General features: G+C 37.4%; 1 protein-coding gene across 15 annotated transcripts in view; it reads right to left on the bottom strand.

Moving 5' to 3' along the window:
* Scmh1 (Scm polycomb group protein homolog 1) overlaps positions 1-15,202 on the bottom strand; it is a 177,611-nt gene that overhangs the window by 26,101 nt on the left and 136,308 nt on the right. For 14 of the 15 annotated variants that reach the window (XM_074080442.1, XM_074080443.1, XM_074080446.1 and 11 more), the window contains 2 exons: positions 12,126-12,358; positions 8,487-8,613 (listed from right to left, as the gene is read on the bottom strand). The exons of the other annotated variant lie outside the window; for it this stretch is intronic. In XM_074080442.1, coding sequence (XP_073936543.1) covers positions 8,487-8,613; positions 12,126-12,358 — 360 coding nt within the window. The remainder of the gene's footprint in view (positions 1-8,486; positions 8,614-12,125; positions 12,359-15,202) is intronic. 15 annotated transcript variants of the gene reach the window in all.

Genomic DNA, 15,202 nt, shown 5'->3' with positions numbered 1-15,202 from the left:
TGTATACATATATGTACATGCTTATATATAAGTGAAATGATAAATAGCAACAATTTAAGATACAAAAGAGAGGAATTTGGATTCTAAGGTATTCATACTACCTGTGGAGCAATATAGTGTTATTTGAAAGTAGACTTGGATTAGTTATAAATATATATTGCAAACTCTAGGGTGACCACTAAAACAAGTAAAAAAGAAACATAAGTGTTATGCTAAGAAATGAGAGAAAATGAGTCATATAAATTCCTTAATTAAATCACTAAAGGCAGAAAAAGTAGAAGACAAAAAAGGAAAAAAGAATAACAAATAGAAAATAGAAACAAAGATAGTATTAACCTAACTATATCAATGATCATTATAAATGTTAATAGCCTAAATATACCATTTTAAAGGGAGACTCTTAGATTAGAAACAAGACCCAAATATATTTCTTTATAAAAAACCTTTAAATATGCACATATAGATTAAAAGTAAATAGGTGGAGAAAAGTATACCATACTAACACTAATCAAAAGAAAACAGGATTAACTATAGTAAATTTAGACATAGTAGACTTCTGAGCAAGGAAAATTTTCAGAGAAAGAGAAAGGTATTATATAATGACAAGAATATCAATTCTCTAAAAAGATATATTGATTCTTATTGTGTATACACCTAACGTCAGTGTCAAAACAAGTGAAGCAAAAGCTCATAGAACTACAAAAATTAGAAGAATACATTATTAGAGACCTCAGCAACCCTCTGTCAGAAACAGACAGATCAAGCAGGCAGAAGATCAGTAAAGATATAACTGAACTCAACAGAGCCATCAATCAACTGGATACAACATGACATCTGACAACCACTTCATCCAATAACAGCAGAATACGCATTCTTCTCAAACTCACATGGAACATACATGGAGACAGACCACATTCTGGTCCATAACACATCTCAACAAATTTAAATGAACAGAAATCATACAATATCTTCTCTCCAGCCACAATGGAATTCAAGTAGGAATCAATAACAGTAAGATAGGTGGAAAGTCCCCAAACATGTGATGATTGAACAACATACTTCTAAATAATACGTGGGTCAAAGAAATATCCTGAAAAAAAATTTTTTTGAACTAAATAAAATGAGAATACAACTTAATCAAAATTTGTTAGATACAATAGAAGCAGTAGAACCCATATTTAGAAAAGAAGAAAGATCAATAATACAAGCTTCCATCCTAGGAAACTGGAAAAAGAAGAAGAGCAAAAAAAGAAGAGCAAGTTAAATCTAAAGAAGATAAATAACAAAAAATAGAGCAGAAATCACCGAAATTAAAAAGGAAAAAATAGAAATGAACAATGAACCCAAAAGTTGATAAGACTCTAGCCAGGCTAAGAAAAAGGGCACAAGACAAATGGCTAACATCAGAAATAATAGCGGGAGCATCATTATGGATCCCATGGTCATTAAGAGGATAAAAAGGAATACTCTGAACAAAACTTTTTTTTACTCTTAAAAAATTTAGCTACTTACAACAAACTTTTTTTGGGTGGTACTGGGGTTTGAACTTAGAAACCTCATGCTTGCTAAGCAGGCCCTCTACTACTTGAGCCACTCTGCCAGTCTCTTTTTTAAATAATTTTTTTGTGGTAGTGGGGTTTGAACCTAGGACCTCACACTGCTAGGAAGGTGCTCTTACCACCTGAGCCACTCCACCAGCTCAAAATTGAGTTTCTTCGCCAACTAGCCACATCTCTCTCTCTTTTTTTTTTTTTTGGTGGGACTGGAGTTTGAATTCAGGACTTCATGCTTACAAAGCAGGTATTCTACTGCTTGAGCCATACCTCCAGTCCTGAAAAAAACTTTATGCTCACAAATTTGCTAACCTAGATGAAATCCCCCAATTCCTTGAAAGACAATCTGACAAAGCTCAAGAAAAAAACACAAAGCTAGGCACAGTGTCACATGCCTGTCTATAGTCTTAACTACTCAGGAGGTTAAGTCAGTAGATCACTTGAGCTTAGAAGTTCAGGATCAGCTGGGTAACATAGTTGAGACCCTGTTTCCTAAAAAACAAGAAGGAAAATAAATTCTGAATAGGGATGTATCTATTAAACAAGTTGAATCAATAATTAGTAACCTTCCCAAACAGTGAAAGTACCAGGCCCAGATAGGCTCACTGGTGAATTCTACCAAACATTTAAGGAGCAAATGAAGCCAATTCTCCACAATCTCTTTTAGAAGATAGAAGCAGAAGGAATGTTCTCCAACTCATTTTTATGAGGCCAGCATTACTTCACTATCAAAACCAGACAAAGACATAATAAGAAAAGAAAATTATAGACCAATATCTGTCAAGAACATAGGCTCAAAAATACTCAACAAAATATTAACAAATCTAATCCAACACTGCATTACAAGAATTCTACAACATGACCATGTGGAACTTATTCCAAGTATGCAAGGCTGACTCAACATTCAAAAACCTAATATTGTAATCCATCATATTAACAGGCTAAATAAGAAAAAACACATGCTCATATCAATAGGTTCAGAAAAAAGTATTTAACGATATCCAACAACAATCACAATAAAAACTTCCATAAAACTAGAAATAGAGGGGAACTTCCTCAACTTGATAAAAAGCATCTATAAAACTAGAATTAACGTCATATTTAATGGTGAGAAAGTAGATGGTTTCCCACTAAGACCAAGAATAATGGAAGTATTGCTCCTCACTACTGTTTTTCAACATCAAACTAGAATACCAGCCAAAGCATTAAAACAAGAACAGACAATAAAACGTGTACATATTGGGAAGAAAAAATAAAACTTTCTTTGTTCACATATAAAGAGAATCTGAAAGAAATGACAAAAGAAAAAACCTGGAACTAATAAATTACAAGGTTTTATAATATAAGGTTAATATATAAAAAGTCAAACTACTTTCCTCTATTATCATCAATGTTTGAAATTAAAAACACAATACCATTTACAATAGCACCCAAAGAGAAACACTCAGGTATAACTCAGGGAGAACATACGAATTCCATCTTCTTCTTGAAGAAGAACGAAATGTTACGAAATGTTATCATTTGCTGGTAAATGGATGGAATTGGAGAACATCATTCTGAGTGAGGTTAGCCTGGCTCAAAAAACCAAAATCGTATGTTCTCCCTCATATGTGGACATTAGATCAAGGGCAAACACAACAAGGGGACTGAACTTTGAGCACATGATAAAAGCGAGAGCACACAACGGAGGGGTGAGGATAGGTAAGACACCTAAAAAATTAGCTAGCATTTGTTGCCCTCAACGCAGAGAAACTAAAAGCAGATACCTTAAAAGCAACTGAGGCCAATAGGAAAAGGGGAACAGGTACTAGAGAAAAGGTTAGTTCAAGAAGAATTAACCTAGAAGGTAACACCCACGCACAGGAAATCAATGTGAGTCAATGCCCTGTATAGCTATCCTTATCTCAACCAGCAAAAACCCTTGTTCCTTCCTATTATTGCTTATACTCTCTCTACAACAAAATTAGAGATAAGGGCAAAATAGTTTCTGCCGGGTATTGTGGGGGGAGGGAGGGGGCGGAGTGGGTAGTATGGGAGGGGGTGGGGGCAGGGGGGAGAAATGAACCAAGCCTTGTATGCACATATGAATAATAAAAGAAAAAGGAAAAAAAATTCCATTATGTATAGATTCCAGATTTTCTTAATCCATTCGTCAGTGGTGGGGCATCTTGGTTGTTTCCATAACTTGGCTATTGTGACTAGTGCTGCAATAAGCATGGGTGTGCAGGTGCCTCTGGAGTAACCTGTGTCACAGTCTTTTGGGTATATCCCCAAGAGTGGTATTGCTGGATCAAATGGTAGATCAATGTTTAGCTTTTTAAGTAGCCTCCAAATTTTTTTCCAGAGTAGTTGTACTAGTTTACATTCCCAGCAACAGTGTAAGAGGGTTCCTTTTTCCCCGCATCCTCGCCAACACCTGTTGGTGGTGGTGTTGCTAATGATGGCTATTCTAACAGAGGTGAGGTGGAATCTTAGTGTGGTTTTAATTTGCATTTCCTTTATTGCTAGAGATGGTGAGCATTTTTTCATTTGTTTTTTGGCCATTTGAATTTTTTCTTTTGAGAAAGTTCTGTTTAGTTCACTTGCCCATTTCTTCATTGGCTCATTAGTTTTGGGAGAATTTAGTTTTTTAAGTTCCCTGTATATTCTGGTTATCAGTCCTTTGTCTGATGTGTAGCTGGCAAATATTTTCTCCCACTCTGTGGGTGTTCTCTTCAGTTTAGAGACCATTTCTTTTGTTGAGCAGAAGCTTTTTAGTTTTATGAAGTCCCATTTATCTATGCTATCTCTTAGTTGCTGTGCTGCTGGGGTTCCATTGAGAAAGTTCTTACCTATACCTACTACTTCCAGAGTATTTCCTACTCTTTCCTGTATCAACTTTAGAGTTTGTGGTCTGATATTAAGATCCTTGATCCATTTTGAGTTAATATTGGTATAGGGTGATATACATGGATCTAGTTTCAGTTTTTTGCAGACTGTTAACCAGTTTCCCCAGCAGTTTTGTTGAAGAGGCTGTCTTTTCTCCATTCGTGTATTTTTAGCGACTTTGTCAAAGACAAGTTGGTTATAGTTGTGTGGCTTCATATCTGTGTCCTGTATTCTGTTCCACTGGTCTTCATGTCTGTTTTTGTGCCAGTACCATGTTGTTTTTATTGTTATTGCTTTGTAATATAGTTTGAAGTTGGGTATCGTGATACCTCCAGCATTGTTCTTTCGACTGAGTATTGCCTTGGCTATTCGTGGCCTCTTGTGTTTCCATATAAATTTAACAGCAGATTTTTCAATCTCTTTAATGAATGTCATTGGAATTTTAATGGGAATTACATTAAACGTGTAGATTACTTTTGGGGAGTACAGACATTTTTACTATGTTGACTCTACCAATCCATGAGCATGGGAGATCTCTCCATTTTCTATAGTCTTCCTCAATCTCTTTCTTCAGAAGTTTATAGTTTCCCTTGTAGAGGTCGTTCGCATCCTTTGTTAGGTTTACACCTAGGTATTTGATTTTTTTTGAGGCTATTGTAAATGGAATTGTTTTCATATATTCTTTTCAGTTTGAATAACTGTAATTTTAAAAGATGGCAGAAATGAGAAACTCAACACAAAGTTTGTAAGATATAGAGGAAAGCTCAAAAAAAGTTCAACAAAAAGACAAGGAGAATAGGGGTAAGAATACAAATGGATGTGAATACTGAAGGTCCAGCATCTGAATAGTGGGAATGACAGACTAAATATGAAAAGAAAAAGGAAGAGGAGAAAATCACTGATAAAAGAATTCAAGAAACTTTCATAAAATGAAAGTGTCCAATATGGTAGTTGAAAATACATCTAAGGTAAAATCTCAGAATATTGGGGATAAAGAGAGGCTCCAAGGAAAATAAACAGATTTCATACAAAACCAAGGATACAAATCTGGGAAAGATTTATATGAGAAAACAAAGACATGGGGTAAAGCAAACTGGGAATCTAACCAAAAGAAGAGGATTAAGCCAAACATTAAAGATGTTTTCATTTATTACTGTGAGTTTGGCGATCAGCAAGAAGAGCTCAGGGCAGCATCTGTTCTGGCCTGTCCATTGTGTAATGTGTCAGGTAGCGCATGCGGTTAAACTACTCTGTGACAAGAATAGCCTGAGGAAATAATAATCTTTGTTTTTGAGATTTGCACAACTGAAAAACATGTTAGGCCATAAAGGATCTGATGTGCCTTATCTAGCCTTCCCACTGTGAGATAGTGCCCACCAGTCTGGAACACCAATATAAGCCACCCCTGAATCAGCTTCCTGGAAAGATGGGCTACAAGAGTGCCCTACCTTCTTATCTAGCTGGTTTTTTGAGTATAGACACCTTTTTGCCTCAATACCTTGTCTCCAGACTTAATTGGCTTATCAGGCAAGCAGCCAGAGCTGGGTCCAGTTAAAAAGGTGAAGAGGATCTACAGGAACTTAGAAGGTCTTAGGAGTGAGTTTGGCATGGGTGGACTATATATTATGCTCAAACAGAAACTGTGTCCAGTAGGAAGAGAGAAGGTTAAATTAACAAAGATACACAGAAAAATAAACACATGACAAAGCAGTAAGATTTCCCTGAAAAGAAAATATTGTGCAATAAAGCAAAAGTAATTACAATATACTACTACATGGCTCAATTGAGAATAGCATTTAACCAGTTATAATAACAAACCCTGAATTTTGATCCATCAAAATTATAGTATTGTAGAATTGTATTTGGGAAGTATGTGTAAGTGGGTAAGGAGGAAAAAGATTAAGAAGAGTTAAAACTTCATCTCCTAAAATGGGTTTTGTAATAAGTTTGGTTTTTGTAGTTAAGTCTTGTAAACCTTTTATTCCTTTAAACTATGAGCATGTATGATGCTGATCAGTTTTTTTCAAAAGTTTGTATGGTTAAAAAAAACAAAACAAAAGGCAAGTAATAAAGAACACAGTGTGATACATGGTATTTAATCTACCATAGCTCTTTGTTACCACTGAAGGGACCATGAAGGTAACCTGGGCTAATCCTTTGTAGAGAGGCTTAGACAGGGAAGTGATGTCAAAGAGTGAGCCAAGGCCAATCAAGATCAAGAGATGGTGACACAGTGACCAGTAATGACTGCTATAGCTTGACATGAGCAGGAAACAGGGATACACTAAGTTGCCACTTTTCCTGGGCCATGAGATTAATGCCAAGGGAGGGACACAAATCCAGTAATTGAAAGCAGAAAAGGTTTACATCATTTCAAAGAACAGTGAGGCATAGTCTTGAAGCTCCTGCAAGTCTTCTAGAGACTACTGGAAAGACACCTTGGCACCTAGGTCGTATCTAGAATGATGGCGGTTGCATTTCGCAGGTATACAGGCATCTAGGGGCAGGTCATGAATTGGAAGGTGTGGTGGGTGCTTTTACCAGAGTGCTTATCTACTTATCTTCTCCATGCACAAAGCTCAGGGACAAAGCCCTGCTCAGTAACTGAACCTGCTGTTCTTAGACTAAGCAGACCCAGTAGCTAGAAGCAGATGATGCACTTTTGAGACATGGGATAGGACCTTGATTAGAGCTAGACACATGTCACAGGCAGATTCTGTCATCTTCTATAGGTCATCTGGAAAGGGATCTATGGCTGGACCTTCCCTTTTATTTATTTGTTGGTGGCACTAGGGTTTGAACTCCTCACTCTTGCTTAGGCAGGTGCTCTTATCGCTTGAGCCACTCCACCAGCCTAGGCCTTCCCTTCTAGCACTAACATTTTAGGATTTGGGCAGAGACATATTTAGGTTCCCCTAAGAGAAAGACCACCCTAGTGTCCAAGGGGATCATTCTAGTTGCTTACAGACATTCCTGAAAAAGATGAAGTGTCTGTAGAATAGCTGAGCAAGTTTCACACACATTTCAATTTACATATGAGGTTTTTTTTTTGTGTGTGTGTGTGTCAGTACTGGGGTTTGAACTCAAGGCAGGCATACTATCTTTTGAATCATGCTCCCAGCCTTTTCTTTCTTTTTTTTTTTCAAGTAGGATCTTACCTTTTGCCCAGGGCCAGCCTGCCAAGATTCTTCTATTTACACCTCCTACATAGCTGGGATGACAGGTGCTTACCACCACACTCAGCCTATTGATTGAGATGGGGGACTTACTAACTTTTTGTTTCTTTTTGAGGAAATTATTTATTTTCTGTGTGTGGGGTCTTGTGTTTTATGCCCAGGCTGGCCTGGAACGTAATCTTCCTATTTATACTTCACATGTAGCTGTGATGACAGGCGCATACCACTATGCCCACTTGTTGAGATGGGGGGAGGGGTCTCACTAACTTTTTGCCTGGGCTGGCCTCAAACTGTGATCCTTTTTCTGATCTCTGCCTCCTCAGCATGCTAGGATTACAGATATGAGGTGCTATACATGACTGAGGATTGTTCTTTATGGTCACTCCATTGGGAAGTTGTGTATCTATTCTAAAGGTATACTTCTTTTACTGTTACCTTCTCAGGTAGTTTATAAAATGGGGCTAGATATGCATAGTTCAGTTTATGAAAAAGGAATATGTGCCAGGTTGATGATCCACCCTCTTCAGCTACCAGTCATTTGAATCAACCAGTCATTGGTTGGCCTCCAAAATTAAGTTCACTCCCATTGAAGGTTTGCCACCATCAATGATTGTTTAAAAAAAATCAGAAGAGTTTCATTCTAAATTGGTTTAGGGAGCTTTGGGTGCTTCCCTCTATTTCCCCCAACTGACCCCAGTTCCACAGCTGTGGTTTTTCTGATAGAATGAAAGTTTCTCTGAGACTATTTCAAATGCCACAGACGAAACCCTTAAATATTCTACCTAAGTTTACAAATGGACAGGGGGCTAGTTTAATTGGCACAAGACAAGAGAAGTGCAGAAACTGGGGCCTTGGCCTTGTTGCAGCTAGTCCCATCCTCTTCTCTTACCTGTGGGGGCCTGCATGGCTGAGCTGGGGATGGTGGCAGCATCTTGGGGAACAGTGCTGGTATCCGGTTCAGGGGTGCTGGTTGTTGGTGAGGTGGGTGGTGGGCTCAGCAAAGTCCGAGGTTTCCTCTGTCAAAATGGATGGGGAAAAGTTTGCTCCCTGTGGTAGGTAACTTGCCATCTCATTCCTTTATCCCTAGGACTTAAATCACTTATGCAATGAAAATATATTTGTGGATGGAACTGCATTTTAACTTTGTTTTCCACTTAGCATCTGGCCCAAAGCTGTACCTACATAGTAGATTACATATATAGTAATTTTCTGGTTCTATGTACACAGTTTTGGTCTTCTGCACAGCTAGATCCTAAAGCACTTTTATACTGCATTAAGATTCAGTATTATCATAAGAAGTTACAGATCCTTTATAAATTAGGTAAATAAAAGCAAAAAAGGAGAGAAAGAGTATGCTATGGTTTAATTCTACATTTACATTCTATTTTTATTTTGTTTCTCTCTCTTTAAATGAAAATGACCCTTCTAACTCTAAAAACTGCTTTCTTCTGCCTACCTCTTCAGCTCATTACCAGTTATTGCTTCCTTTAATCTCCTACTCTAATAATCACTAAGTATACCATTTTTCTAAAAATGCTATAGTTTTACCCAATCCACCTCCTCACAATATTAAGCTGCCCCTTCTCTCTCTCTCTCTCTCTCTCTCTCTTTTGGCAGTACTGGGGTTTGAACTCTGGGCTTTGTGCTTGCCTACTTGAGCTATACCCCTAGCCTATGCCATTTCTTCCTTTATTTGCCTTACCAATTTCTGTTTAGCTAGGAAGCTTTTACAGTTTTTCTCTAACAGTTACTTCTTTAATACTATTTCTGTACTTTGTATTGTTGAATTTGTCAATGTACTGTCACTCCATGTTTAGATACTGGTGCCCTCTTTTAGCCTGGAGCTGCTAGAGGGTCTAAGCACCATTCCTCACATGGTACTTGGTATATATAAAGAGCATTAATAAATATTTGTCATGAAGCATACAGTATAAATTACCAATAATGGGGGAGTAATAAAGAGGATTTGAGATAAATCTTTAATCTCTATGCTGTTTAGGGCAGTCTTGGGGAGAAAGCTCTTCGAAGGTTCCAAAAAATAGTTTTCTAAAAGCCTTTCTGAACACAAGGAAAATACAACCATCACAGAGATCCAGAAATCCCTTTTCACCAAATACCTCATATAGGGTCTACTGCCAGGAGCTATATATTAAATCTGTCTGCCTTCTCAGGTCACATACTCTAAAGAGATCACACTGGTGGGAGCAGGTATAAATAAGATGGCCTTGCTTAGGACAGCCATCCTGCAAACCCTCACTGGAAATGGACATATATTTTCTGATATTGTTAAAAGTGAAAACCCAAATAAGTAATAAGTCAGGGAAAAAGGAAATACTAGCTCAACTTCAGTGAGTTGGTGGCAGGATTTCACAGTATCCCCAAAGGAGCAAGTCTGGTGAGTTAGGTGCCTGATTATTGTAGAAGAAAACAGAAGGATGGAAGGTATAATTACATCTATTATTTGAGACAGATGTACTTACATATATCATATGTAAGTATGATAGTCATATTATCACCTCATCTCCATTTAGTAGGGGAAAGAACGGGCTCAGAGCCTAGCCCAAAGAAACTTTCCTAAGGTCACACAGGTGACCACAAATGGAAATGAGATCTGAACCTAAATCTATCTGGTTTCAAAGTCTTTTTTTTTTTTTTGCTTCAAAAGGAACATAAGAATCACAGTCTAAATGGAAGGCAGAAACAAAAGTATATGTCTACTTTTGAGTAGGAAGGGGAATTAGGAGACAAATGCCCATAAGAATAATTTCAAGAAGAATAGAAAGGACTTTGGCTACTATGTTCAGGACTTGCTAAGGGAGCAAAGCAAAGACAATACTAGCATAATATTTCTTGGGTTTACAAGGCTCTTAAAAGCCATTTAATCCAACCATCTATTCAATATTTCTTTCTCTCTCCAAAAACATCCCTCTCATAGAGGCATCTAGTCCCTGATAAAATACCTCGAGTAGCAGTGGCAAGAGCTCACTAGTTCCATTTTGAGATAGCTCTCACTGTTCCTTCTATGTTAAGACAAAGACCTGCTGTTTAAGTTTCTGCTTTATTGGTTCTGGTTCTGTCTTTAGAGTCCCTTAGATATGTTTTCTTTCTCTTTGGACTGTCCTTAAGATGTGTTCACATAATCAAAACCATGCCTTCACTGATCTTGGCATCCTTAGCACATTCAGTCTCTCTTCTACAGCATGAGAAAGAGAGGAGTGTTATTGAGATAAAAAATGAATCATGACCTGGGTTAGGGGTTAGTGGTAATAGATAAAAAATAGTATGATATGGTACACAGGAAGATTAACTTTGAGAATTCAAAGTTAATGAATAAGAGACAACTAAGATTGGGAATATCATCACTAAAACAAATCATCCATCCATCCATCCATCCATCCATCCATCCATCCATCTGTCCATCTAGCATATACTGCTCATCTTACAAGAGATTGAGATACAAATCACTGCAGGAGAAAAAAGATTAGGTTATTGACCCTGAGGAGCTTATATTATGTAAGGACTGAAGTCAGTTAGGGCTACAAAACAAAACAAAACAAAACAGTAGACAAACCAGCCAACCAACCAACCTTAAGGAAGACCATAAGACTGCAATGGACGGTCCAGGGAGAACTGGGCATAATTTGCACATTGGAACTCAATATTCTAGTTCAAGAAGGGTATTTCCTGATAGTAAGAAAGTGAGTGGAGGAGGTGATGCTACAGGGGCCCTAGAGAAGCTGTTGAGAAGCTGCCATTTCACATCAATGCTTTTCCTAGGGAAGAAACACTGGCATGACTAAAAGGTAATACTTTCAGTAACCATGCTCAGTGAAGCTTGGCTCATCAGTCTTTTCTAGTACTAGTTGTGTTTAAGACTTCCTGAGGGAGCAGAGCAGGAAGTTTTAGGTTATATAGAGTGAATGTGTGGCAGGGCAGCAAGAGATGTTGGAACTAGATTTGGAGACCAATCAGTACAGCCTTTGCTATTTGCTAGCTATATGACTTTAGGAAAATAATTTCACATATATAAATCTCAATCTACTTAATAAAATGTTAACACTATCTCCCAGAGTTTTGAGAAGATCTTATGATATGTATGTAATAGAATCTAATACAGAGTCTGACACTAAGTAGGTATTCAATAACTTTTTAAAAAGAAGTGATAAGAAAAGCAAAACAAATACATTTACGGAATTAATTTACTCTGTTCACATGCTGGGCATCTACTCTGGGAATGTTACAGAGGAGCAGGGCCTTCCATCTATGGAAGACATTGGACTAGAATCTTCTCAAACGTGAGTTAACTTCGAAAGTCAAAATTTGTTTCCTGTCCCTACTGTCCTATTTCTAATATTATCATGTTCTAGGAAGGTGCAAAGTAGGGATGATGATCTAGTATATTCCTCTTAAAATCATATAGTAGATGGAGAATAGGGCTAGACATCCCCTTTCCAACATGGACTGATATTGTGAATTATAATTTTATAGACCCTTATTCCCTTCCTGGGAAACACACATTTTTACCTACCTTACTGCCAGGTTTGGGACCCCTCTTCTTTGGGAATTTCAAAGGTTCAGCTGACTTGGATGGGGTAGAGATGGGAGAGGGAATAAGGGTCTTGGGTGTTCGACCCCTCTTCTTTCCTGGTTTACGCCCCCTCTGCCCTGGTTGATGCTCCAAGACAGTTTTGGTGCTGCTGAGGATGCTGGGCTTCTCAGAGTTCATATCAGACGCAGGGTAAGGATTCTTTGGAATCACAACTGCAAGAAAAAGACTCATTCCATCACACCTTCCTCTCCTGCATGCCCATCCCAGACAAAAGAAAAAAGGACTTATACTTGTGCTAGTTCCCTAGCATTTGAACTAAATGTTTAGAAAATTGCAAAAGAAAACTGAACCTAGATTGGCTACAATTGAAGGTTTTAAATTATTTTAGCAGATATAGAAAATAATATTAACATTTCCTCCAGGAGGGAAAATCTTCACAAGCTAATCATCTAACAAGGTATTAATATTCAGAATATATAAAAAGCTCAAAAATTACTGAAATAATCCAAAATAAATAGGCAAATGAATTGAATAATGTTCAAAAGAAGTACAAATGCTAACGAATACATGAAGAAATGTTCAACATCCTTAGTTCTAAAAGAAATGCAAATCAAAACAACATTCCAGCTCACTCCAGTCAGAATGCCTAGTATTAAGAAAATCAACAACAAATGCTGGAGAGGATGTATGTGGGGGAAACCCTCATACACTGTTGGTGGGAACATAAATTAGTGCAACTACTATGGAAATCAGTGTGAGGCCTCTCAAAAAATTGAAAAATGGAAGTATCATATGATCCTGCTATACCACTCCTGGGCATATACCCCAAGGAATATAAATCAGCATGCCCATATTTATAGCAGCACTACTCACAATAACCAAGTTTTGTAATCAGCCCAGTGCTGATGGATAGCTGAATGGATAAAAAAAATGTGGTAAAGATATACAATGGAGTATTACTGAACCATAAAGAAAAGTGAAATCATATTGTTTGCAAGAAAATGGATGGAAATGAAGACCATCATATTAATTAAAATTAGCCAGGCCCAGAAAGACAAATTCCTCATGTTTTCTCTCATATGTGGAATTTCGATCCATAAATACAAACAAACAAAAAGATATGAACCTAAATGGAGGACTATTTGGTGGGGAAGGACCAGAGGGAGGAGGGAGGAAGACAAAAGAGGAGGATGAGGGTGAACAGGATCAAACTACATTGTACACATGTGTGGAAATGTCATAATGAAACCCACTATTTTGTACAACAAGAGAAAAAAGTACTTAATTTCTTGAACAGCCAGAATTAGTTTTAAAAATATTAACTGATTTTTAATTTAATCACTAATTAAATGAATTAAAAAATTTTAAATCAACAAAAAAAATTTTCCCCACAAGGTATCTTAGAGGCATTGTGATCTAAGTCCAACCTAAATCCAAGTTGAAGCACATAGACAGATTCACAGGCTCAGAGTTGGAATTGCTCTCAGGAGTCTACAACCTTCTTCTGAGAATGAAGATCTGAAGCTTGGAAAAGGAAATGATACCTCCCCCAGGTTATGCAGCAAGATGGGACATGAACTTCTGGTTTGAAACTCAGCCCTGATAACCAAGTCTACATCAATCTACTTGAGGTTTTGGCATGATCATTGCAGTAAGGAATAGTGAGACACATGGAAATAGAAATCTAGCAGATTTCTCCTTACCTTAAAAACCTTTGCTCCATTTTAGGTAAAGTCTAAGTTCTTCATTCTGACATCCATGGGCTTTTGTGCTTTTGCCCCTGCCTTGCTCTCTGGTTGTATCTGATGTAATTTCCTGTCACCCATCTTCATGCCCTAGTGCTTCTTATATTGAGCTCTCTATTATTCTTGGTTAGACGTGTCGATATTCAGTTTTTAACACTTAATCCAGGCTACCTCCTTTTGGAGACCTTTCCTGACCATGCCTCACTAAGCCAGTACCCTCCCCCAACTTCAAAGACATCTGTGTTAGAGTATCCCTTAATTTTACTTCAATCATCTATCTTCTCCTTAGACTGAAAATGTTTTGAAATAAGGGATATCTAATTTTTTCCACAAATAGTTACTGAGCATTTTGTTTTTCATACTGTTCTGAGCCCTGGGGCTAGAACAGTGAGCAAAGCAGACACTCTTAAGGAATTTACTTTCTGTGGGAGAAGCAGAAAATAAAGAAATACACAACATACTGGCAGGTTGATAAGTGCTTCACAACAGTGTAGGGTAAGAAGTCTGAGTTGTGGGGGGAAGTCTTCTTTGAGGAAACAACATGTACACAGAGCTCCCGAATGAGGCCTGAGGGAAGAACCTTCTAGGTAGACAGTACAAAGATTCTGAAGTGAGAATGTGTTAGTGTGCCTGAGGCATGAGATGAAGGACAGCACAGCTGGAATTGAGTGAGCAAGGTGGCTAATGGAGAGATTAGGTTAGAGAAGGGTAGCAGAAAGATGAGACAATACTCTGCAGACTGTTAAAATGAACTGAACTTAATTCTAAGTACAAAAAAAGTCACTGAGCAGAGGAATGACAACATTAATTAAAAGGATCACTCTGCTCCACAAAGAGGGCAAGAATAGAATTAGGGAGACCAGTTAATAAACTACAACAGCAAGAAAGTAGAAGATGCAGAATATGTTTTCTATCACAGTGAAATTTACATAGAAATCAATAGCAATCATGGTAAATCTTACCCATGTGGAAAAAGTGAGACTTTAATGAAGGTACTTCATTAAAATGAATATACAAGTGGCCGATTAGCATATGAAAAGTTGTTGAGTATTAGTAGTTACTAGATACAAAAATGAATATGAAAACTAAAACATTAAGCATCTAGAAGAACACAGAGGGGAATATCTTTAAAATATGGGGCAAGCAAAGACTTATTAAATAGGGCATAAAAAGCACAAACTATAAAAGAAAAAAAATATACATATAGATAGATAATATTGATATGCATATACAACTTAATTAAAAGGAACAATTTTGGCTCAGTGGCAGAACACTTGCTTAGCATTTGTGAGACCCTGGGTTTGGTCCCCA

The sequence above is a fragment of the Castor canadensis genome, chromosome 7, assembly GCF_047511655.1.
Source record: "Castor canadensis chromosome 7, mCasCan1.hap1v2, whole genome shotgun sequence".
In the NCBI taxonomy this organism is placed as follows: Eukaryota; Metazoa; Chordata; class Mammalia; order Rodentia; family Castoridae; genus Castor; species Castor canadensis.
The sequence above is the reverse complement of the archived record's forward strand: the minus strand, read 5'-3'. Positions and strand labels throughout refer to the sequence as shown.